The sequence below is a fragment of the Pseudophryne corroboree genome, chromosome 7 (assembly GCF_028390025.1).
Source record: "Pseudophryne corroboree isolate aPseCor3 chromosome 7, aPseCor3.hap2, whole genome shotgun sequence".
Classification (NCBI taxonomy): Eukaryota; Metazoa; Chordata; class Amphibia; order Anura; family Myobatrachidae; genus Pseudophryne; species Pseudophryne corroboree.
The window spans coordinates 264357957-264381616 of NC_086450.1; the positions used below are offsets into that span (position 1 = coordinate 264357957).

The window sequence follows — 23660 nt, forward strand, 5'->3', positions numbered from 1 at the left end:
ATTGACATACGTCCGGAATCATGGTAGTCTCCAGGAAAGTTTTCCCTGTCTAAAAACATGCTAGCTTGCGGTTCTGTCCCTGCGGAGTTTAGTAACAAGTGGGAAACCACCGCCGGTGGACTCTCATGTCGCACGTCTTGTGGTGTCATCTACTCTGCCTATCACCTCCGTGAAGGAACCGACGGATAAGCGTGTAGAGGGTTGCCTGAAGTCTATTTACTCTGTTACTGGTGCGGTCCATAGACCCACTATGGCAACCTCCTGGTCTGCTAAAGGATTTGAAGCATGAGTTCAGGCAATTGAGGATGTGCTACCTCAGGATTTTTCTGACACTGCTAGACAATATCTGTCTTATATTACCACAGCTTCCCACTATATTCAGGAGGCGTCCTCTGATGCAGGTGTAATGGCGGCCAAGGCGTCTACTACGTCTATCCTGGCTCGCCGAATTCTGTGGTTAAGGACCTGGAAAGTGGACCTGGACTCCAAAAAGACCCTGGAGTTGCCCCCTTTTAAGGGAGACATCCTATTTGGGGAGGATCTGAACAATGATTTCTCCTAAGTACTAATCCTTCTGCTCCAAAGGCTGAGTACCACTTTTGGTTCCTTTCGACCTCCAGGAAAAGAAAAAGGTCAAGCGTATCGGAGACAGGCTTGTGCTTCCAAAATCACTAAGTCCAAATCTAAACAATCCTGGGCTGCTAGTCGGCCTGCTTCCAAACCAGAAAAGCCTGCTGCATGACTTCTGCAGTTTGCCTAGGTCTGGTTAACAACTTCACACCCAGGCATCTTAAGTGGTTGTCTCTCACGGGTACGCAATCTTTCAAGAGACGTCCCCCTCGCCAGTTCTGCACGACTTATCCCTTCGGATCCATTAAAAGCGCAAGCTCTACACTTGGTTGTACAATCCCTCCTGGACACAGGAGTGCTAGTGCTGATACCTCTGTCTCAGAGAGGCATGGGATACTATTCAACCATGTTTCTAGTTCCGAAGCCAAATGGGTACTTCCGGCCTATACTCCACCTCACATCATTGAACAAATTTGTGAGTATCCAAATTCCGTATGGAAGCTCTGCGCTCCATTGTGCTGGCCATGGAACCCGAGGACTGTATGGTATCCCTGGACATACAGGATGCTTACCTGCACATACCTATTGCCATGTCGCATCAGCAATATCTGTGGTTTGTGATTAGCAACCTACATTATCAATTCCGCCTTGCCTTTTGGATTGACCACAGCCCCTTGGATATTCACCTAGGTCATGGCCGTAATGACAGCCCTTCTCCGCCGTCAGGGAATCGGGATCCTGCTGTATCTGGACGACTTGCTGATCCTGGCGAACTCCCAAGAGGTTCTCTGCAGTCATCTGGAACTTATGGTCCAATTTCTACAAGCCCACCGGGTGGCTCATCAACTGGAAAAAGTCCTCGCTGGTCCCTTCTCGGAGCATGGTGCACCTCGGGGCACTACTGGACACACACACAGCTAACCATTTTATTTTTGTCTCCAGAGAAAGTCCAGAAACTTCAGTATAGGATCAGATATTTCCTCTCTCGCCCAAAAGTGTCCATACACTCGGTGATGCACTAGGCCTTGTGTCTGCTTTCGATAAACATTCTGGAATTGCAGGCAGTGTTCAGTGCGTTGACGCCGGCCCTGCCTCTAGTGCAGAACAGGCCTGTTCAAGTACAGTCGGACAACGCCACCACGGGGGCGTACATAAATCATCAAGGCGGCACTCGAAGCTGCATGGCAATGCTGGAAGTATCAAAAATCCTACGTTGGTCGGAACGCCGTCTGCCAGCAATATCGGCAGTGTTCGTTCCCGGAGTACTCAACTGGAAAACGGACTTCCTCAGTCGTCAGGACGTTAACGGCGGAGAGTGGAGTCTTCATCCGGAGGTCTTTCAACTCCTAGTGGACAAGTGGGGCGTAGCAGATGTAGACCTGATGGCATCTCGACTCAATCACAAAGTTCAGGTCTTCTGATCAAGGACAAGTGATCCTCAAGCAGCGTTCTTGGATGCACTGGCAATTCCATGGAACTTCCGGCTGCTATACGTATTCCCTCCCGTAGTACCCTGGGCAGAAGAGACACCGAAGTTCAGCAAAAGAGGAATGCTACATCTAGACGCTCCAGCGTGGCCCAGACTGCATTGGTTCTCAGACCTACAGGGTTACTGGGTTCTTCTGCTTACTGAATGCCCAGACCACCTCGTTCAGGGCCCTTGTGTCTCTCCGAACCTGAGCAGACTGGCTTTGACGGTGTCTATTGAAGCTTCATTCCTGAGGGCTAAAGATTTCTGAGGCTGTTATTCAAGCTATGTTGAAGGCCCGCAAACCGGCTTCTGCACGAATTTATTACGTGTTCTGGAATGCTTACTTCACATGGTGTGCTGCTAAGACCTATGATGCCCATTCGTTCAGAAACTTCCAGGCTTTTGGCTATTCTGCAACAAGGCCTAGATTTTGTCCTTCATCTGGCCTCCCTCAAAGTTCATATGTCTGCCTTGTTGGTGTGGTTCCAGAGGTAAATTGAGTCTCTTCCTGACGTTCATATTTTCGTGTAGGCTGTTTTATGGATTCAGCCTCCCTATGTAGCTCCATGGGATCTGTTGGTTGTTTTAAATGCCCTACAAGAGTCTCCATTTGAACCTCTTGAGTCTGTGGATCTTAAATGTCTTATACTTAAGGTCTTGTTTTTACTGGCTATTGCCTCTGCTAGGAGGATGTCTGACTTGGGTGCTTTGTCCTGTTGTCCACCCTTTCTGATTTTTCACCGTGACAGGGCAGTTCTTCGAACTCGCCCTGGTTATCTACCTAAGGTGGTATCCTCTTTTCATCTTAACCAAGAGATTGTGGTACCGGCTTTTACCTCTTCTGGTTTGTCCCTCCAAAGAGCGGTCTTTGGATGTGGTACGGGCTCTCCGTATTTATGTAGAGGACTGTCTCCCTCGGGGGTCAGATACCCTTTTTGTACTTTTTGGTTTTCTCAAACGTGGCTGGCCTGCGAATAAGCAAACCTTGGCCAGATGGATTAGAATGGTGATTGCACAGTCTGGTCTTCCAGCTCCTTCTGCTATTAAAGCCCATTCTACTGTCTGTTGGACCTTCTTGGGCAGCCCGCCGAGGCGCGTCCGCTGAACAATTGTGCAAGGCAGCTACGTGGTCTTCGGTGAACACGTTCATCAGGGTCTATGCCTTTGATACTTCCGCATCCCAGGATGCTTCCTTTGGATGCCGGGTTTTTGTGCCCGCTACGATGCGTCCCCTCCCTTGAACTGCTTTAGGACATCCCCGATGTATTCACTGTGGAATCCCAGTGTACCCCGCTGCAGAAAAGGAGATTTTATGGTAGACTTACCATGGTTAAATCTTCTGCGAGGTACACTGGATACCTCAGGGCGCACACCCAGACGCACTTAGCTTCTTTGGGTTTGTATGGCACTAGCTGCTTGCTAGTCCCTTCCCATGTCGTGAGAATATGGTTCTATGTGACTAACATCTACAGTCTTTTACCTGCTACTGCATTGGACTGGTTAACAAAACTGAGCTCCAGTGCCTGGAGGCGGGGTTATAGAGGAGGCAGTGCAGTGCATCCTGGGAACAGTCAAAGCTTTAGCCTGTTGGTGCCTGGGATCAAGATCCAACTCTACACCCCCTGATGTATTCCCTGTGGAATCCAGTGTACCTTGCAGAAATATTTAACCATGGTAAGTCTACCATAAATCTCCTTTCTGTCAAAGCTAAAATGGTGTTCACGCTAAGTTTTTTTTTTTTTTTTTTTTTTTTTTTTTTTTTTTTGCAGCTCTGCCAGTGTATTTTTTTTATTTTATTTTTTCCCCAAGGGCAAAATGTGCCCTGCGAAAACAGCCTGCCGTGCCAGCGCATGAATAGTTGCAGTGCGCACGACATCTATTCACAAGGGAGCGCTTGAGCGAAGCCCCCATCACTGATGTTGACACCTCAGGCACACCTCTGTTAGTGATGTGAAAGTGATTTTTCCAGCTGCTTACCTATCATAGTTGAAACAGTAAAAGTGGAGAATGTCATCCTGCAAGAACTTAAATTGACTGTCAATGTTATGCTTAATACCTAAATGTTGACTATGGTAGAGTATGAGTAATAATTGGCTGTGCTTTTCCATTTGTTGGGTCGACAGTGTGTATTTGAAAAGATTCCCCTTTAGGACATACTCTGATTTGGCGCAAGGTTGAAAGTAAATCTGGTGTTCTCAACCATTATTACTGTGTAGCTAGGAGTATGCGTTTAAATGGATTCCTTTTTTTGAGGCTTTTTTTTTGGTGGTGGGGGGTTACCTCTATGCCTGTAGGGCAGTGGTTTCCAAACTTTCTTGAATCATGGTGCCCTAGAATATCAGAATTGTTTTCACGGCACCCCATGGCCAAAAAATTTCTTATTCAGAAAGAAATATTACATTAAGTAGATTGCGTTTATATGTCATCCTTAGGGTCAGTTATGTGGTGAGGGACAAGATTTGCTTCTGTTTGGCTGCATATTTTATGACTGGCAGCCACCAGCACTGGTTTTGCCTATTATATTGACCATGAATAATTTGAATTGGTCCTGGACCACCATCCCAGGGCAACCCTGCAAGTGTCCCGAGGCACCCCAGGGAGCCACGGCACACAGTTTGGGAACCTCTGCTGTAGGGTTATTAAGGTGTTTGTTTACGTTAGAGTTTATAGCGTTTTTGTATTGTGCAGTAATTTGTGGAATTGTAGTTTTGAGTCGGCATGTTGTGTTCTTGCCAACACTAAGACTGTTTTGGTGACTTCCTTCAGTAATTGGTGCCATTAGCGTTAACCCATTCTATTTGGGGCAGGGGTCTTTCTTGTGTAATTTATATCTTTCTGTGGTCCACATTTGAAAGTGTCTGCAGTAGCATTCTTTTAATTAAAAAAAAAAAAAAAAAAAAAATTTGGTGGCTCTGTACTTTGTGATGTTATGTTGTCGGATACCAACCTAAACAACCTCATTTGGGAAACTGTAGTCATGGCATTCAGAATGTGTTTTTTTTTTTTTTTTATATGTTGGCTTTGTCGCAGAGTTTTGATCCTGAAGATTTTAAACTCCATCCTGTTCTTTTTCTGTTAAGGTTAATATTGAAGAAGGAAAATACAGAAGTCGTCATATGACTCGTATATTAAATGAGAATTATTTGAAGCTAAGAAATAAGTGAAGCTGAAATTTGAAATTTGAAAAAAAAAAAAAAAAAGTATGCATGCTAATTAGCAGAACTGAAGTCCTACTTGTAGAATAATGAGAAATGTGTATGAAGTGGGGAAGATGAAAAGAAGTCAGAATTTGAAAATGAAGAATGAAGAAAGAAATGAAATAAAAATGAAGTTAAGATAAGAAGTAATCTGGAATCATAAAGCTCTACGCTAAGTAATTACTAGTCTGTTTGTGTCCCTGAATATTTTTCAAAATAAGTGCATGCATTATCTGTTTAAGAGTGCATACAGGGGAAAACTAGGTAAAAATAAATAGTTTAAATTTAAACCATTTTATCCAGATACCTTTTTTTTAAAAGAGTAAAATCAACCTTTCATCTTCAAAGGGGATTGTGCTTATTGTAATAGTTTATTTTGGTTTTTCTTGTTGCATGGTTTGAGTTTTATAGTAAAATTATGTTTGTACTCAGGAATCTCGATCTGCTTCAAGGAGTGGAAGTGCTCGACGCTCTGGCAAGTCTGCAAGCCATTCTCCCAATCGCTCTCCGGCACGATCCCGATCGAAAGAGGGATCCAGGCGTTCAAGATCCAAGTCTAGGTCAAGATCTGAATCAAGGTTGGTTTTTCTTATGCACGTATGTTTTTGAGGTCACCTACTGTGTTTGGGGGATGTTCTATTTTATTTACCTTTTTTAGATCTAGATCAAGAAGAAGTTCTCGTCGGCACTATACAAGGTCTCGTACTCGTTCAAGATCTCATAGAAGATCTAGAAGCCGTTCACACAGCAGAGATTATCGAAGGCGTCACAGCCATAGTCACTCTCCCATGTCAAATCGCAGGCGCCATGTAGGCAATAGGGTGAGTACAAACGTTCTTGTATTTTATTAATCTATGAAAATATATTTCTCCTTCATCCACTAGGGGCCACTGGAGTGTAGTTACAATGGGGAGATAGTAGGTGGTATTGGTAGCTGGCACTTTAAAAATTCTCACACTGTGGCTAGCTCCTCCCCTACTATCTCCCCTCCAAGCCAGTCTTAGTTAAGTGCCCGAGGTAGCTGGTTCACTTGGGTTTAGCTGAAGAATTTTCTTCTTTTTTCTTTATTATTTTATTTTTCTTACACACACTCACAGACTGGCAGCTCTGCCACTGCCAGTCTGCACCGTGGGAGCTGCCGGCGGGGTCCCATCGCAGCTGCGTGCGGCTAGGGATGGGCCCCGGCTGAGGGAGACACTGAGCTCTCCTGAGTTGGCGGACACCGCTGCGTGCGGCGCGTGTCGCGGCCACTCCATCCAGCAGAAGATTCCGGCAGCATGGCAGCGGTGAGTATCAAAAATGGTCGGACACCGCTGCGTGCGGCTTGTGTCGGGACCACCCCACCACAGAAGATTCCGGCTGGACGCCGCTGCGTGCGGCGTGTGTCGGGGCCGATCCACCAAGAACACAGTGGTGAGTGAAGTATACTTTATTTGTGGTGGCTATGTATGTTTTTAGAGCAATGCACTGTTTATTGTTGTACAACCCACTCCAGAAGGGCTCTCTGGGGCTGTAATGTACTTTATTGTATCCTTACCTGTCCTCCTCAGGGAGAAACAGACAGGATGATTGGGGGAGGCTGAGTATGTGTTTATACAACCCTGACTGAAAAACGTGTGTGTGTCATTCTGATAACCCTCTGCTCCCCCAGCTCCCCGCACCCCCCGCACAGATCCCCACTCAGCGCGACTCACAGAGCCGGCACAGGGATCCCGCTCGAGCGCAAAGCAATGTTTAAATTTGGCGCCTTGTACGGAGGGGGCGGAGCTAAGTCCCGCTCTGTAGAGCGAGCTCAGCGCTCCCTGCTCCCAGGCGGCGACTCGCGCTCTGTTCAGCGCAACACTCCCCGGCGGCGGCTAGCAGATACAGGGCTCTACTAGCGCTGTATAGCGGGCTCAGCGCTCCCCGGCGGTGACTCGCAGGCCCAGCGGAGGGTACAGCTCGCTTCCCGCTTAGTTTTGCAATAAGGCGCCATAGCCGGGGGGCGGAGCTAACTCCTGCTCTGTACAGCGGGCTCAGCATTCTCCGCTCCCCGGCCACTGTTATAGTGTAATAGGCATTTATGTGAGTTTAATGCACATGGTGCTGAGGAGACTGTGATATAGTCAGAGTGGCTCAGCACTAATCCAGTTATCCACTATATAGATTTTATCGCATAGCCCAGAGGAGTTTCACTCTGGCGGCCATTTCCTCCCTGCACAGACCTGGCTTCATATTTGCAGTGTCTCCTATAGCCCAGTGGGCTAATCTTGCATACTCAGAGACAAATACAAATAAAGTCCCAGGTATATTAACAGTTAACCCGCTTTACTCTGCGGGCTCCCAGGTCTCCCCGTCGCTAGGCAACAGCTCTGGGATTTGTAACTTTTCGATACTTCAGGCTGCTGAAATATAGATACATTCCTCCTGCAGTAGACTCCTCTACCCAGCATTTTCCTACTTGCAAATCAGGGAACCTGCTCTATTACAGTAGCTGGGACTCAGCTCAATAATAATTAAAAGGATCTACTGTGCAGTATTTATTTACCTACGGTGTGTGTGTGTATATATACATATATAGTTATGTTTGTGCATGTATATATATATAGATATATATATATTTAAGTGCGTGTAGGTATGTATATAGATAAATCCATAAAATACCAGATATAGGGGATAAAAGCCTACGGCCACACCACCCTGAACACGCCCGATCTCGTCTGATCTCGGAAACTAAGCAGGGTCAGGCCCGGTTAGTACTTGGATGGGAGACCGCCTGGGAATACCAGGTGCTGTAGGCTACTTCCGCAATGTTTTCTAATAACAACATCTTGCACATAACATTTTCCCCCATCTTTCTCACAGGCTGGTCACCATTTTGAAAAGCCAGCGGAACCTCAGAGAAACATCTGGTGCACCTTAATTAGCGGTACACTAAATACAGGGCGGGGTGTTGCCTTCCCTTTATTATTCCTTGTTGTCACTAGTTACTAATGCTATTTGTAATTGTGGAATGCGTGTAAGGCATCAGACAAATAGCGCTGCGGCTCAGTACGCTAGTAGCGGGTATCTGAACAGGGGTTTGAATCCAAACAAAACTTTAAGGAGAACTCCTATAGCCTAGGGCTAAGACTCCTGTCCCACAGCGCAGCGTTGCTGGTTCAGGTCTCCGCTGCTCCAGAAAGTTTATTTTAATCGTATCGGTCACTACACATTATAGTGCAGACCTTACGTAGGGCTCTGTTTATTTAACCCACCTTTTCTCCTTTCGTTTGTCTCTCCTGGGATAGTCGAAGAATTCCCTCTTAGGTGTGAAGTATGCGGCGGAGCCATCTGCTTCGCCCTCCACGCACCTGCACACCCCTGTTTGATCAATGATGCAGGTAATGTCACTATTAACCAGACAATAGCTCATCAGGTAAGCCCTTGGACTTTGGTTTCCAAGGTCACAGGATCAAATCACAGCGGGACCAAACACACCTTTCCAAAAAGAAACTTTGCTAACATTCCATGCATTACTGATGTCTGTTTTCTGTGGATCTGAACCAGTGTCTCAGAATATACAGGTACATAATACAGCAGTTCATCTGATACTGCAGGTAAAGGAGGAGGACACGTCAAGTCCATCAGGGTTCCACGCCATTGACGAAAATGACAGCGACTGGTTCAGTTTCGGATGAGCTGGGCAGGCTCCGGTAGGCGGCCGACAGACACCCGAATACACAATATCAGGTATCAAACAAGGTTTGTTTTCCTATCTTTTCCCCGCAGATGGCAGGAGATGGTATCAGAACCTCTCTAGGGTATACACCTCGGTGTATCGCCGGTCCATCAAGCCGCCGTTTTCCTGAGGCAACCTTGCTCAGGGATCCATCGACATATGCGGCAGCATAGTTCTACCGTATCCGGAGCAGGTAGGTTGGGGAACAATTGTCCTCTAGGTTACAGGATGCTTCGCATCAGGATCAATTGATACTTTGATACAGGTCAGAATCACGATTCTGCTTTATGTTCCTTGGAGGTCTCCATGTCTACAGACTCGGACCCTGCATCTTCGCTTGGGCTGTCTTAACCCGACGACCTCTGGGGCTGCGACAGTGACAAGTAAACATGAAATCCTACGGGGCAGATGGTTCTGGGGAAGGAACTTTCTGCAGGATTTCTTGAACCAATGGAGGTAGGTCCACTTTGATTTCTCCTACTACTGCCCCAGCTCCAAGACAGACCTTTACTGGTCTTCCCTTTAGATTTTTTCGTGCCCTTTCAGGTTTTTGACTCCACACGGGTGATATCTTCGTTGCCAGGGGTTCTCAGGGTAAAAAGGCTGAAGCAGAGGTTCAACATCCTCAGTCCAGTCTGATTTTATGTCATCCTATACACCCATTACACCTGCAGGGTCCCAGGGTAGGCGCAGGTCGATGGGAGAAGGCTTGGGCGGTTACAACCGTCTCAGGAGTCCCTCGGCATGGGTCGGCTGATTTACGATGACAAGAGAGTCATACTGCAGGCTGCGCTCCATAGGTTTCTAACCGCAAAGGGTGTTGATCCCTGTTTTACACATCATTTGAATTAGGACAGTTCTCAGGCCTTTGTTTTCTTTTCACGTTCCGAAGCCAAGTGGCTCGGACAGGCCTATTCTGGCCTTACAATCCTTTTAGTCTGTGATTGCTAGTTTAAACAAGAAAGGGAGTTTTACGTGTCCCTTGTCTTCAGAGATGCCTGTTTACTGATTTCCGTTGGACAGGCTTTTCTCAGATTCCCCCTTAACAGGATTCTCATTTTCACTGTAAGTCCTTTACTCTTCTCTCTTCCGCTCCCACAGAGTTTAGGAAGATAACAGAATAACTCTTTTTCAAGGGCAGTGGGTGACGTTGGTTCCCTAATGGGACAATTTACTGCTACTATCCCACTCTGTACATTAGGTGGCTTCTGAATATCCGGAGGATCCACGAGCTTCTGATTCGACACAGATCCAATTTATGCTCCGCATAGACGTTTCTCAACACGGTCCGTCAGAGGTTTTTTCATTCCTCGGCACCAGAGACTCTATTTCTTCAGTCAAGTTGCGACGTAATGAGTGGTCGCCTCCATTCCTCTCGGAACGGGGGACAACAATCTTGTTTCCAGATCAAGCCACCAGGTCAGACTCCTGGGTGAGGGAACATGCCCCGGAGTTTTGTCAGCTGGTCCGCTGTGGGCGGAGATTTCGGATCGACCTCAGGGCGTTCTGACTGACTCTTTAACCCTTTATTACTCTCGGACGGCAGTAGCCGTGGAGGCCCTCAGGGCTCCGGGGAGTTTTCTGGTTATTCTATCCTGCCTCCTTTTCTATTTCTACTTCATGTTCAGTAACACAGGAGGGGATTATGCGTGCTAGTCCTCTCGGTGGCGCTGGTTGGGCCACGCATGACTTGAAGATACAGATACGCCTGTTGTCAGTAGAGGAGCCTTGGCTCCTACCTCGACTGGACTGTCTACTTCAACAGGCTCCTTTTTTTTTTTTTTTCTCCTTGTTCAATTTTACACTGGTTTCGGTTACCCGTGTGACTGTTCACGAGACCTCAGAAGGGAGGAGTTCCCTAGTTCGGTTAGGCCTACTGGGCTCCGATTTCAGAAGTCTATTACCTCTTCTCGCTTTTGCCACTTTGGGAAAACTTTATGGAACATAATGAAGATAAAAGGGGGTTTTTCCCCCTTCTTCCAGTTACCATTCATCTTTGGTTTCTCTGGGAGGTTTTTTGCTCCGCTGCGCTTCAAACCACACTGACCGGAATTTTAGGTCTCTGCCTTTTTCGCTTTTCTTCCAAATGAGATTAGCCTAGCGGCCGTAAGTTCGGCCTCTTGTTCAGGGAGTACTCTATTGGCAACTCCCCGGGCTCGGCTTCGGCCTCAGCGGTCGTTTCTTCCAGAGGGGAGGTCCATTTTTCATATAAATCTGACACTAGTGGTTTTCAATCCTCTCTGAATGTTGTCAGGGCTCGTCAACTCTCTCTACAGAGGTCTCAGGCTATTCGATGAAGTGTTTTTTCTTCTTTGCTCTGGACGATGCTCCCGTACTAAATAGCCGGGGCCCCAGCATATGCTGGACAGTTGGATACATCTGATCATCAGACAGTCTTCTTGGCGGTTACTAGGGAACCTCCGTTTTCCAATTCAGCGCGCTTTACGCGCATTGTAAGACCTTCGTGGGCAGCCGCCCGCGGGGTCTCCATGAATATTTTGTCGGGCGGCTACTTGGTCAAACCGACATTCGTTTTGTCAAATTCTACAAGTTTGACACTTTTACGGCCTCTGCATCACTGTTTGGCCGAGCAGTTTTTACAGGACTCTCAGCGCTTTCCCACCCGTTTTTTGGGAGCTCTGGGACGTCCCCATTGTAACTACACTCCAGTGGCCCCTAGTGGATGAAGGAGAAATCAGGATTTTGGTACTTACCGATAAATCCCTTTCTCCGATTCCACAGGGGCCACTGGACGCCCGCCCAGCGCTGTTTCTCCTGATTTTTGTTTGATTAACGATTGCAGATCACCATATGACTGCTTGTTGGGTTCAGGCTAGCCTGGTTTTTTGTCAGGTTCTGTTCCAGGTTTAGTTTGTGTTCGCCTGGTTTACAGGGCGTCGTTAACCTCCTCTACCTTACGGTTTGTTTATTACAGCTCTCCTCGGGCACAGTTTAACGTAGACTGGCTTGGAGGGGAGATAGTAGGGGAGGAGCTAGCCACAGTGTGAGAATTTTTAAAGTGCCAGCTACCAATACCACCTACTATCTCCCCATTGTAACTACACTCCAGTGGCCCCTGTGGAATCGGAGAAAGGGATTTATCGGTAAGTACCAAAATCCTGATTTTAGACCAAACACACTCTGAGGTAGTTTTGAACTTTGTACTTTTTTTTTTTTTCCTCCCTCACTTTAGGCAAATCCTGATCCCAACTGCTGCTTAGGTGTGTTTGGGCTGAGTCTTTATACCACAGAACGCGATTTAAGAGAAGTATTTTCAAAGTATGGTCCTTTAGCAGACGTGTCCATTGTGTATGACCAACAGTCTCGTCGTTCAAGAGGATTCTCATTTGTGTACTTTGAGAATGTTGATGATGCAAAGGAGGTGAGAAATATTGTGGGAAGGACTTGATAAAAGTTGTGTGTGGTGTTGTTTTTTTGTTTAATGAAGAAAAACTTGTAATCTTGCTTATTATAGTAATGCTGAGAAACATTGCTATGTATTAGAAACCTTGATCAACCATGGTTTAAGGCTTTCAGACATGAAGGGGGTATCCTAGTGCCCCTATAGCTGACAGTTATCAGGGATTGGTTTCACCAGCCTCAGGCAGGTGAAGACCAATCCCCAATAAGTGCCTTTTTTTTTTTTTCCCCCTTTCTTTTTTTTGTGGACCAGAAGTATTTTCGTAAGAAAAATGTTTGTTTATCCTCACGCTGTAATTGCATACCGATGATAAAATTAAATTGGTGATTAAATAATGAATCCTTTAAAAAAAATTCTGTAACGTCCTAGTGGATGCTGGGGACTCCGTAAGGACCATGGGGAATAGACGGGCTCCGCAGGAGACGGGTCACTATAAGAAAGAATTTGGATACTGGTGTGCTCTGGCTCCTCCCTCTATGCCCCTCCTCCAGACCTCAGTTTGAATCTGTGCCCGGACGAGCTGGGTGCTACTTAGTGAGCTCTCCTGAGCTTGCTATAAGAAAGTATTTTGTTAGGTTTTTTATTTTCAGAGAGATCTGCTGGCAACAGACTCTCTGCAGTGTGGGACTGAGGGGAGAGAAGCAGCCCTACTCTCTGAAGCTAGGTCCTGCTTCTTAGGCTACTGGACACCATTAGCTCCAGAGGGATCGTACACAGGATCTCACCCTTTGTCGTCCGATCCCGGAGCCGCGCCGCCGTCCCCCTCGCAGAGCCGGAAGACAGAAGCCGGTGAATGAAGCAAGAAGACTTCGAAATCGGCGGCAGAAGAAGGGGGGGGGGGGGGGGGGCTTGGGCAGCAATTAGAGACCTCTTGGCAAAAGTTGGGCATATATACAGTTGGGCACTGTATATATGCATGAGCCCCTGCCTTAATTTTACACAAACGCGGGACAGAAGCCCGCCGCTGAGGGGGCGGGGCTTCTTCCTCGGCACTCACCAGCGCCATTTTCTCTCCACAGCTCCGCTGAGAGGAAGCTCCCCAGGCTCTCCCCTGCAGAAACACGGTAGAAGAGGGTAAGAAGAGAAGGGGGGCACATAAATTAGGCACAAAAACATTATATACAGCAGCTACTGGGTTAACACTAAGTTACTGTGTGATTCCTGGGACATATAGCGCTGGGGTGTGTGCTGGCATACTCTCTCTCTCTCTCTCCAAAAGGCCTTGTGGGGGAACGGTCTTCAAAAAGCGCATCCCCTGTGTGTGGTGTCTGTACGCTTGTGTCGACATGTTTGACGAGGAAGCCTATGTGGAAGCAGAGTGGGGAGCAAATAAATGTGGGGGCGCCGCCGACGGCGCCGACACCTGATTGGATGGATATGTGGAAGGTTTTAAATGATAATGTTAATTCCTTACATAAAAGGTTGGATAAAGCTGAAACCTTAGGACAGTCGGGGTCTCAGCCCATGCCTGATCCTATGTCGCAGAGGCCGTCAGGATCTCGGAAGCGCCCACTATCCCAAATTATTGACACAGATATCGACACGGATTCTGACTCCAGTGATGATGCAAAGTTACAGCCTAAATTGGCCAAAGCCATCCGTTATGATTATAGCAATAAAGGATGTGTTGCACATCAGAGGAAACCCCAGTCCCTGACAAGAGGGTTCAAATGTATGGGGAAAAAAGGCAGGTGGCGACCTTCCTCCCCCTCACATGAACTAAATGAGTTATGTGAAAAGGCTTGGGAATCTCCAGATAAAAAAACTGCAGATTTCCAAACAAATGCTTATGGCGTATCCTTTCCCGCCAACAGACTGGTTACGCTGGGAATCCTCCCCTAGGGTGGACAAAGCTCTCACATGCTTATCCAAAAGGGTAGCCCTGCCGTCACAGGATACGGCCACCCTAAAAGATGCTGCGGATAGAAAGCAAGAGGGTACCCTGAAGTCCATTTATATACATTCCGGTACCTTACTAAGGCCGGCAATTGCGTCGGCATGGGTGTGTAGTGCTGTAGCAGCATGGATGGATACCTTATCTGAGGAACTTGATACCTTGGAGAAGGATACTATATTAATGACCCTTGGCATATAAAAGACGCTGTCCTATATATGAGAGATGCTCAAAGAGACATTAGCCTTCTGGGCTCTAGAATAAATGCAATGTCGATTTCTGCCAGAAGGGTCCTGTGGACTCTGCAATGGACAGGCGAGGCCGACTCAAAGGCACATGGAGGTTTTACCTTTACAAGGGTGAGGAGTTGTTTGGGGAAGGTCTCTCGGACCTGGTCTCCACAGCTACTGCTGGAAAGTCAAATTTTTTGCCATATGTTCCCTTACAGCCTAAGAAAGCACCGTATTACCAAATGCAATCCTTTCGATCACAAAAAATAAGAATTTACTCACCGATAATTCTATTTCTCGGACTCCGTAAGGACCATGGGGAATAGCGGCCCCGCAGGAGACTGGGCACATCTAAGAAAGATTTAGGACTACCTGGTGTGCACTGGCTCCTCCCTCTATGCCCCTCCTCCAGACCTCAGTTAGGAAACTGTGGCCGGAAGAGCTGACACAATAAGGAAAGGATTTGGAATCCCGGGTAAGACTCAGACCAGCCACACCGTACAACTCGTGATACTATACCCAGTTAACAGTATGAATAACAACTGAGCCTCTCAAACAGATGGCTCCAAACAATAACCCTTTAGTTAGGCAATAACTATATACAAGTATTGCAGACAATCCGCACTTGGGATGGGCGCCCAGCATCCACTACGGACTACGAGAAATAGAATTACCGGTGAGTAAATTCTTATTTTCTCTGACGTCCTAGTGGATGCTGGGGACTCCGTAAGGACCATGGGGATTATACCAAAGCTCCCAAACGGGCGGGAGAGTGCGGATGACTCTGCAGCACCGAATGAGCAAACTCAAGGTCCTCCTCAGCCAGGGTATCAAACTTGTAGAATTTTGCAAATGTGTTTGAACCCGACCAAGTAGCAGCTCGGCAAAGTTGTAAAGCCGAGACCCCTCGGGCAGCCGCCCAAGAAGAGCCCACCTTCCTCGTGGAATGGGCTTTTACAGATTTAGGATGCGGCAGTCCAGCCGCAGAATGTGCAAGTTGAATCGTACTACAGATCCAGCGAGCAATAGTCTGCTTTGAAGCAGGAGCACCCAACTTGTTGGGTGCATACAGGATAAATAGCGAGTCAGTTTTCCTGACTCCAGCCGTCCTGGAAACATAGATTTTCAGGGCCCTGACTACGTCCAGCAACTTGGAATCCTCCAAGTCCTTAGTAGCCGCAGGCACCACAATAGGTTGGTTCAAATGAAAAGCTGATACCACCTTAGGAAGGAATTGGGAACGAGTCCTCAATTCCGCCCTATCCATATGAAAAATCAGATAAGGGCTTTTACATGACAAAGCCGCCAATTCTGACACACGCCTGGCCAAAGCCAATAGCATGACCACTTTCCACGTGAGATATTTTATCTCCACAGTTTTAAGTGGCTCAAACCAATGCGACTTTAGGAAATCCAACACTACGTTGAGATCCCAAGGTGCCACTGGAGGCACGAAAGGAGGCTGAATATGCAGCACTCCTTTAACAAATGTCTGAACTTCAGGCAATGAAGCCAGTTCTTTTTGGAAGAAAATTGACAGAGCCGAAATGCTGGGCGCCCGTCCCAAGTGCGGACTTCTTCTGCAATACTTGTGTATAGTTATTGCTTAAATAAGGGTTATGTTATGGTTGCATCAGGGTTATCTGATGCTCTGTTGTTCATACTGTTAACTGGGTAAGTTTATCACGAGTTATACGGTGTGACTGGTATGAGTCTTGCCCTGGATTCCAAAATCCTTTCCTTGTACTGTCAGCTCTTCCGGGCACAGTTTCTCTAACTGAGGTCTGGAGGAGGGACATAGAGGGAGGAGCCAGAGCACACAAGTATCCAAATTTTTTCTTAAAGTGCCCTGTCTCCTGCGGAGCCCATCTATTCCCCATGGTCCTTACGGAGTCTCCAGCATCCACTACGGACTACGAAAAAAAGATTTTACCGGTAAGTAAAATCTTATTTTTTCGCAACTGCAGCTAATTGGATATCCTCAAGCGTTCTGTGGGTGCCGACCAGAGCTCTTCAGTTGTTGAAAATCTTCCCCGACCCCTTCCTCTTCCCCCCCCCCCCCCCCCCCCCCCATTAGGGAACACCCTTCCTATGCGCGCACCGTGTCTACACCGGTGTTTTCCAACCACCGTGGCGTGGCACACTAGTGTACCCTGAGCAGTCTCCAGGTGTGCCGCCAGAGAAGCCCAGCCAGGCCAGTCAGTGTTTTGCCGCTACTGAAGCCCTGGAACGATCAATACTGGGGGGTTTAGTGGTTGCAGAGCCACTTCTAATTTTGGGACCTGGCAGTGTTGAGCTCTTCTGGCTTTCTCAGATGTGGATGAGGCGTTACCTATGGAGAAGCTGCGACATGACCTCTTAGGACACGCAACTGCACCATGCATGACCATAATATTTGAATGTGCCATGGCAATATTTAAGTCTTCAGTGTGCCGCGAGTTGTAAAAGATTGAAAATCTCTGGTCTACGTCATTCTAAAGTCCTGGTTATTGTACTCAAACTCCAATCTGAGCTCCCCAAACTATAGTATTTTGTGCATTAGGAGGCTCTGAGCTGAAATGTGTCCCACCGGCTGCATGCGCACAAGAATGCAGCAACAGTTGAGTTGCCCTGCTGGGCACCATCTAGTGACAGCCAGGGTGAACAATAATTTATTCTATCTCCCCTCACTACCCCTTCCCAGCAATCCAAAGTTGTTAGACTTTAAAATGTATTTATTTTACATCTTTCAATAATACCAATTTCTCTAACGTCCTAAGTGGATGCTGGGGACTCCGTAAGGACCATGGGGGATAGCGGCTCCGCAGGAGACTGGGCACATCTAAAGAAAGCTTTAGGACTATCTGGTGTGCACTGGCTCCTCCCCCTATGACCCTCCTCCAAGCCTCAGTTAGATCTTTGTGCCCGAACGAGAAGGGTGCACACTAGGGGCTCTCCTGAGCTTCTTAGTGAAAGTTTTAGTTTAGGTTTTTTATTTTCAGTGAGACCTGCTGGCAACAGGCTCACTGCATCGAGGGACTAAGGGGAGAAGAAGCGTGCAGAGTGGATTGGGCTTCTTAGGCTACTGGACATTAGCTCCAGAGGGACGATCACAGGCCCAGCCATGGATGGGTCCCAGAGCCGCGCCGCCGGCCCCCTTACAGAGCCAGAAGACAGAAGAGGTCTGGAAAATCGGCGGCAGAAGACGTCCTGTCTTCAACAAGGTAGCGCACAGCACTGCAGCTGTGCGCCATTGCTCTCAGCACACTTCACACTCCGGTCACTGATGGTGCAGGGCGCTGGGGGGGGCGCCCTGTGACGCAATAAAAAAACACCTTGGATGGCAAAAAAATGCATCACATATAGCTCCTGGGCTATATGGATAAATTTTAACCCCTGCCAAAATACATAGAAAAACGGGAGATAGGCTCCGCCCCCTTATCGGCGGCCTTATCTCCTCAGCACACTGGCGCCATTTTCCCTCACAGCTCCGTTGGAGGGAAGCTCCCTGGCTCTCCCCTGCAGTCACTACACTACAGAAAGGGTTAAAAAAGAAGGGGGGCACTAATTACGCGCAGTATTAAAGATACAGCAGCTATAAGGGGAAAAACACTTATTTAAGGTTATCCCTGTGTGTGTGTGTGTGTGTGTGTGTGTATCTCTCTATCTCTATAGCGCTCTGGTGTGTGCTGGCAAACTCTCCCTCTGTTTCCCCAAAGGGCTAGTGGGGTCCTGTCCTCTATCAGAGCATTCCCTGTGTGTGTGCTGTATGTCGGTACGTTTGTGTCGACATGTATGAGGAGAAAAATGATGTGGAGACGGAGCAGATTGCCTGTAATAGTGATGTCACCCCCTAGGGGGTCGACACCTGAGTGGATGAACTGTTGGAAGGAATTACGTAACAGTGTCAGCTCTGTATAAAAGACAGTGGTTGACATGAGACAGCCGGCTACTCGGCTTGTGCCTGTCCAGACGTCTCATAGGCCGTCAGGGGCTCTAAAGCGCCCGTTACCTCAGATGGCAGATATAGACGCCGACACGGATACTGACTCCAGTGTCGACGGTGAAGAGACAAATGTGACTTCCAGTAGGGCCACACGTTACATGATTGAGGCAATGAAAAATGTTTTACACATTTCTGATAATACGAGTACCACCAAAAAGGGGTATTATGTTCGGTGAGGAAAAACTACCTGTAGTTTTCCTGAATCTGAGAAATTAAATGAGGTGTGTGATGATGCGTGGTTTTCCCCCGATAACTGATAATTTTAAAATGTTATTGGCATTATATCCTTTCCCGCCAGAGGTTAGGGTGCGTTGGGAAACACCCCCTAGGGTGGATAAAGCGCTCACACGCTTGTAAGGGCTCTACCCTCTCCTGAGATGGCCGCCCTTAAGGATCCTGCTGATAGAAAGCAGGAGGGTATCCTAAAATGTATTTACACACATACTGGTGTTATACTGCGACCAGCAATCGCCTCAGCCTGGATGTGCAGTGCTGGGTTGGCGTGGTCGGATTCCCTGACTGAAAATATGATACCCTAGATAGGGACAGTATATTTTTGCCTATAGAGCATTTAAAAGATGCATTTCTATATATGCGTGATGCACAGCGGAATATTTGCCGACTGGCATCAAGTCTAAGTGCGTTGTCCATTTCTACCAGTAGAGGGTTATGCACACGTCAGTGGTCAGGTGATGCGTATTCCAAACGGCATTTGGAAGTATTTCCTTATTAAGGGGAGGAGTTATTTGGGGTCGGTCTTTCAGACCTGGTGGCCACGGCAACAGCTGGGAAATCCACGTTTGTACCCCAGGTCGCCTCTCAACATGAGAAGACGCCGTATTATCAGGCGCAGTCTTTTCGTGGACAAGCGGGCAAAAGGTTCCTCATTTCTGCCCTGTGACAGAGGGAGAGGAAAAAGGCTGCAGAAATCAGCCAGTTCCCAGGAACAGAAACCCTCTCCCGCCTCTGCTAAGCCCTCAGTATGACGCTGGGGCTTTACAAGCAGAATCAGGCACGGTGGGGGGCCCGTCTCAATGAATTTCAGCGCGCAGTGGGCTCACTCGCAAGTAGACCCCTGGATCCTTCAGGTGATATCTCAGGGGTACAAATTAGAATTCGAGACGTCTCCCCCTCGCCGTTTCCTAAAGTCGGCTTTACCGATGTCTCCTTCTGACAGGGAGACAGTTTTGGAAGCCATTCACAAGCTGTATTCCCAGCAGGTGATAATCAAGGTACCCCTCCTGCAACAGGGAACGGGGTATTATTCCACACTGTTGTGGTACTGAAGCCGGATGGCTCGGTGAGACCGATTCTAAATCTAAAAATCTTTGAACACTTACATACAGAGGTTCAAATTCAAGATTGAGTCACTCAGAGCAGTGATTGCGAACCTGGAAGAAGGGGACTACATGATGTCTCGGGACATCAAGGATGCTTACCTTCAAGTCAAAATTTACCCCTCTCACCAAGGGTACCTCAGGTTTATGGTACAGAACTGTCACTATCAGTTCAGACGCTGCCGTATGGATGGTCCACGGCACCCCGGGTCTTTACCAAGGTAATGGCCGAAATGATATTCCTTCGAAGGAAGGGAATTTTAGTTATCCCTTACTTGGACGATTCCCTGATAAGGGTAAGATCCAGGGAACAGTTGGAGGTCGGTGTAGCACTATCTCGGGTAGTGTTGCGGCAGCACGATTGGATTCTCAATATTCCAAAATCGCAGCTGGTTCCGACGACTTGTCTTCTGTTCCTAGGGATGATCCTGGACACAGTCCAGAAAAAGGTGTTTCTCCCGGAGGAGAAAGCCAGGGAGTTATCCGAGCTAGTCAGGAACTTCCTAAAACCAAGCCAAGTCTCAGTGCATCAATGCACAAGGGTTCTGGGTAAAATGGTGGCTTCCTACGAAGCAATCCCATTCGGCAGATTCCACGCAAAAACTTTCCAGTGGGACCTGCTGGACAAATGGTCCGGGTCGCATCTTCAGATGCATCAGCGGATAACCCTGTCACCAAGGACAAGGGTGTCCCTCCTGTGGTGGTTGCAGAGTGCTCATCTTCTAGAGGGCCGCAGATTCGGCATTCAGGACTGGGTCCTGGTGACCACGGATGCCAGCCTGCGAGGCTGGGGAGCAGTCACACAGGGAAGGAATATCCAGGGCTTATGGTCAAGCCTGGAGACATCACTTCACATAAATATCCTGAAGCTAAGGGACATTTACAATGCTCTAAGCTTTGCAAGACCTCTGCTTCAAGGTCAGCCGGTGTTGATCCAGTCGGACAACATCACGGCAGTCACCCACGTAAACAGACAGGGTGGCACAAGAAGCAGGAGGGCAATGGCAGAAGCTGCAAGGATTCTTCGCTGGGCGGAAAATCATGTGATAGCACTGTCAGCAGTATTCATTCCTGGAGTGGACAACTGGGAAGCAGACTTCCTCAGCAGTAGAGTGGGGACTTCACCCAGAAGTCTTCCACATGATGATAAACCGTTGGGAAAAACTCAACAGGTATTGCGCCAGGTCAAGGGACCCTCAGGCAATAGCTGTAGACGCTCTGGTAACACCGTGGGTGTACCAGTCAGTGTGTGTTCCCTCCTCTGCCTCTCATACCCAAGGTACTGAGATTGATAAGATGGAGAGGAGTAAGCACTATATTCGTGGCTCCGGATTGGCCAAGAAGGACTTGGTAACCGGAACTTCAAGAAATGCTCACGGAGGATCCGTGGCCTCTACCTCTAAGAAGGGACCTGCTCCAGCAAGGACCCTGTCTGTTCCAAGACTTACCGCGGCTGCGTTTGACGGCATGGCGGTTGAACGCCGGATCCTGAAGGAAAAAAGGCATTCCGGATGAAGTCATCCCTATCCTGATCAAAGCCAGGAAGGATGTAACCGCAAAAACATTATCACCGCATTTGGCGAAAATATGTTGCGTGGTGCGAGGCCAGTAAGGCCCGACGGAGGAAATTCAACTGGGTCGATTCCTACATTTCCTGCAAACAGGAGCGTCTATGGGCCTGAAATTGGGGTCCATTAAGGTTCAAATTCGGCCCTGTCAATTTTCTTCCAAAAAGAACTAGCTTCAGTCCCTGAAGTTCAGAAGTTTGTAAAAGGGGTACTGCATATACAGCCTCCTTTTGTGCCTCCAGTGGCACTTTGGGATCTCAATGTAGTTTTTGGGTTCCAAAAGTCACATTGGTTTGAACCACTTAAATCTGTGGAGTTAAAATATCTCACATGGAAAGTGGTCATGCTGTTGGCCCTGGCCTGGGCCAGGCGCGTGTCAGAATTGGCGGCTTTATCCTGTAAAAGCCCTTATCTGATTTTCCATTCGGACAGGGCGGAATTGAGGACTCGTCCTCAGTTTCTCCCTAAGGTGGTTTCAGCGTTTCACCTGAACCAACCTATTGTGGTGCCTGCGGCTACTAGGGACTTGGAGGACTCCAAGTTGCTAGACGTTGTCAGGGCCCTGAAAATATGTTTCCAGGACGGCTGGAGTCAGGAAATCTGACTCGCTGTTTATCCTGTATGCACCCAACAAGCTGGGTGCTCCTGCTTCTAAGCAGACTATTGCTCGTTGGATTTGTAGTACAATTCAGCTTGCACATTCTGTGGCAGGCCTGCCACAGCCAAAAATCTGTAAATGCCCACTCCACAAGGAAGGTGGGCTCATCTTGGGCGGCTGCCCGAGGGGTCTCTGCTTTACAACTTTGCCGAGCAGCTACTTGGTCAGGAGCAAATACGTTTGTAAAATTCTACAAAATTGATACCCTGGCTGAGGAGGACCTGGAGTTCTCTCATTTGGTGCTGCAGAGTCATCCGCACTCTCCCGCCTGTTTGGGAGCTTTGGTATAATCCCCATGGTCCTTACGGAGTCCCCAGCATCCACATAGGACGTTAGAGAAAATAAGAATTTACTTACCGATAATTCTATTTCTCGTAGTCCGTAGTGGATGCTGAGCGCCCATCCCAAGTGCGGATTGTCTGCAATACTGGTACATAGTTATTGTTACCAAAAAATCGGGTTATTGCTGTAGTGAGCCATCTTTTCTAGAGGCTCCTGTTATCATGCTGTTAACTGGGTTCAGATCACAAGTTGTACGGTGTGATTGGTGTGGCTGGTATGAGTCTTACCCGGGATTCAAAATCCTTCCTTATTGTGTACGCTCGTCCGGGCACAGTATCCTAACTGAGGCTTGGAGGAGGGTCATAGGGGGAGGAGCCAGTGCACACCAGATAGTCCTAAAGCTTTCTTTAGATGTGCCCAGTCTCCTGCGGAGCCGCTATCCCCCATGGTCCTTACGGAGTCCCCAGCATCCACTACGGACTACGAGAAATAGAATTATCGGTAAGTAAATTCTTATTTTTTCTTTTTTTTTTCTTTTACGGTTTATTCCTATTACATCTGGCTTTATGTAGATAGACTAAATATATGAATACATACAAAAGTACACTCTGACATCTTAATAGGACTGAAGTTTTGAATTGAAAGGAACATGGAGATTCAACCATGAGATGTTTGTGTAGTGCCACTTTAATGTGGTCAAGTTGTTTACCCTTTAAGATTGGGAATGTTTGTTTTGGTTTTCTCCTTTCCTATAGTAGTTTGGAGTTTTACCTGATGCTAGACCGATTTAGTACATCTCTGATCTAGTTCACCCTACCTATATCTCTGCATTTATAAAAAAATATCTAAAAAAAAAAAATCTGGTTTAAACCAGCCAACCCTGATTTTTGGACCATACCGCTTCAGTGAAAGGATCTTAATTTCTCTGACGTCCTAGTAGATGCTGGGGACTCCGTCAGGACCATGGGGATATAGCGGCTCCGCAGGAGACAGGGCACAATAATAAAAGCTTTAGGATCAGGTGGTGTGCACTGGCTCCTCCCCCTATGACCCTCCTCCAAGCCCCAGTTAGATTTTTGTGCCCGACGAGAAGGGTGCAATCTAGGTGGCTCTCCTGAGCTGCTTAGAATAAAAGTTTAAGTTAGGTTTTTTATTTTCAGTGAGTCCTGCTGGCAACAGGCACACTGCTACGAGGGACTTAGGGGAGAGAAGAAAACTCACCTGCGTGCAGGATGGATTTGCTTCTTAGGCTACTGGACACCATTAGCTCCAGAGGGAGTCGGAACACAGGTCTCACCCTGGGGTTCGTCCCGGAGCCGTGCCGCCGACCCCCCTTGCAGATGCCGA

At 47.7% G+C, this 23660-nt stretch overlaps 1 protein-coding gene and 1 non-coding gene across 3 annotated transcripts in view; both read left to right on the plus strand.

The window, feature by feature from the left end:
* The window catches only part of TRA2B (transformer 2 beta homolog), a 127863-nt gene that overhangs the window by 29814 nt on the left and 74389 nt on the right, over positions 1-23660 (plus strand). For both annotated transcript variants that reach the window (XM_063934125.1, XM_063934126.1), the window contains exons 2-4: positions 5671-5816; positions 5897-6059; positions 12132-12320. In XM_063934125.1, coding sequence (XP_063790195.1) covers positions 5671-5816; positions 5897-6059; positions 12132-12320 — 498 coding nt within the window. The remainder of the gene's footprint in view (positions 1-5670; positions 5817-5896; positions 6060-12131; positions 12321-23660) is intronic.
* Positions 7900-8018, plus strand: LOC134946371 (5S ribosomal RNA). The gene has a single exon (XR_010182163.1). It is a non-coding gene; the product is annotated as a 5S ribosomal RNA (ribosomal RNA).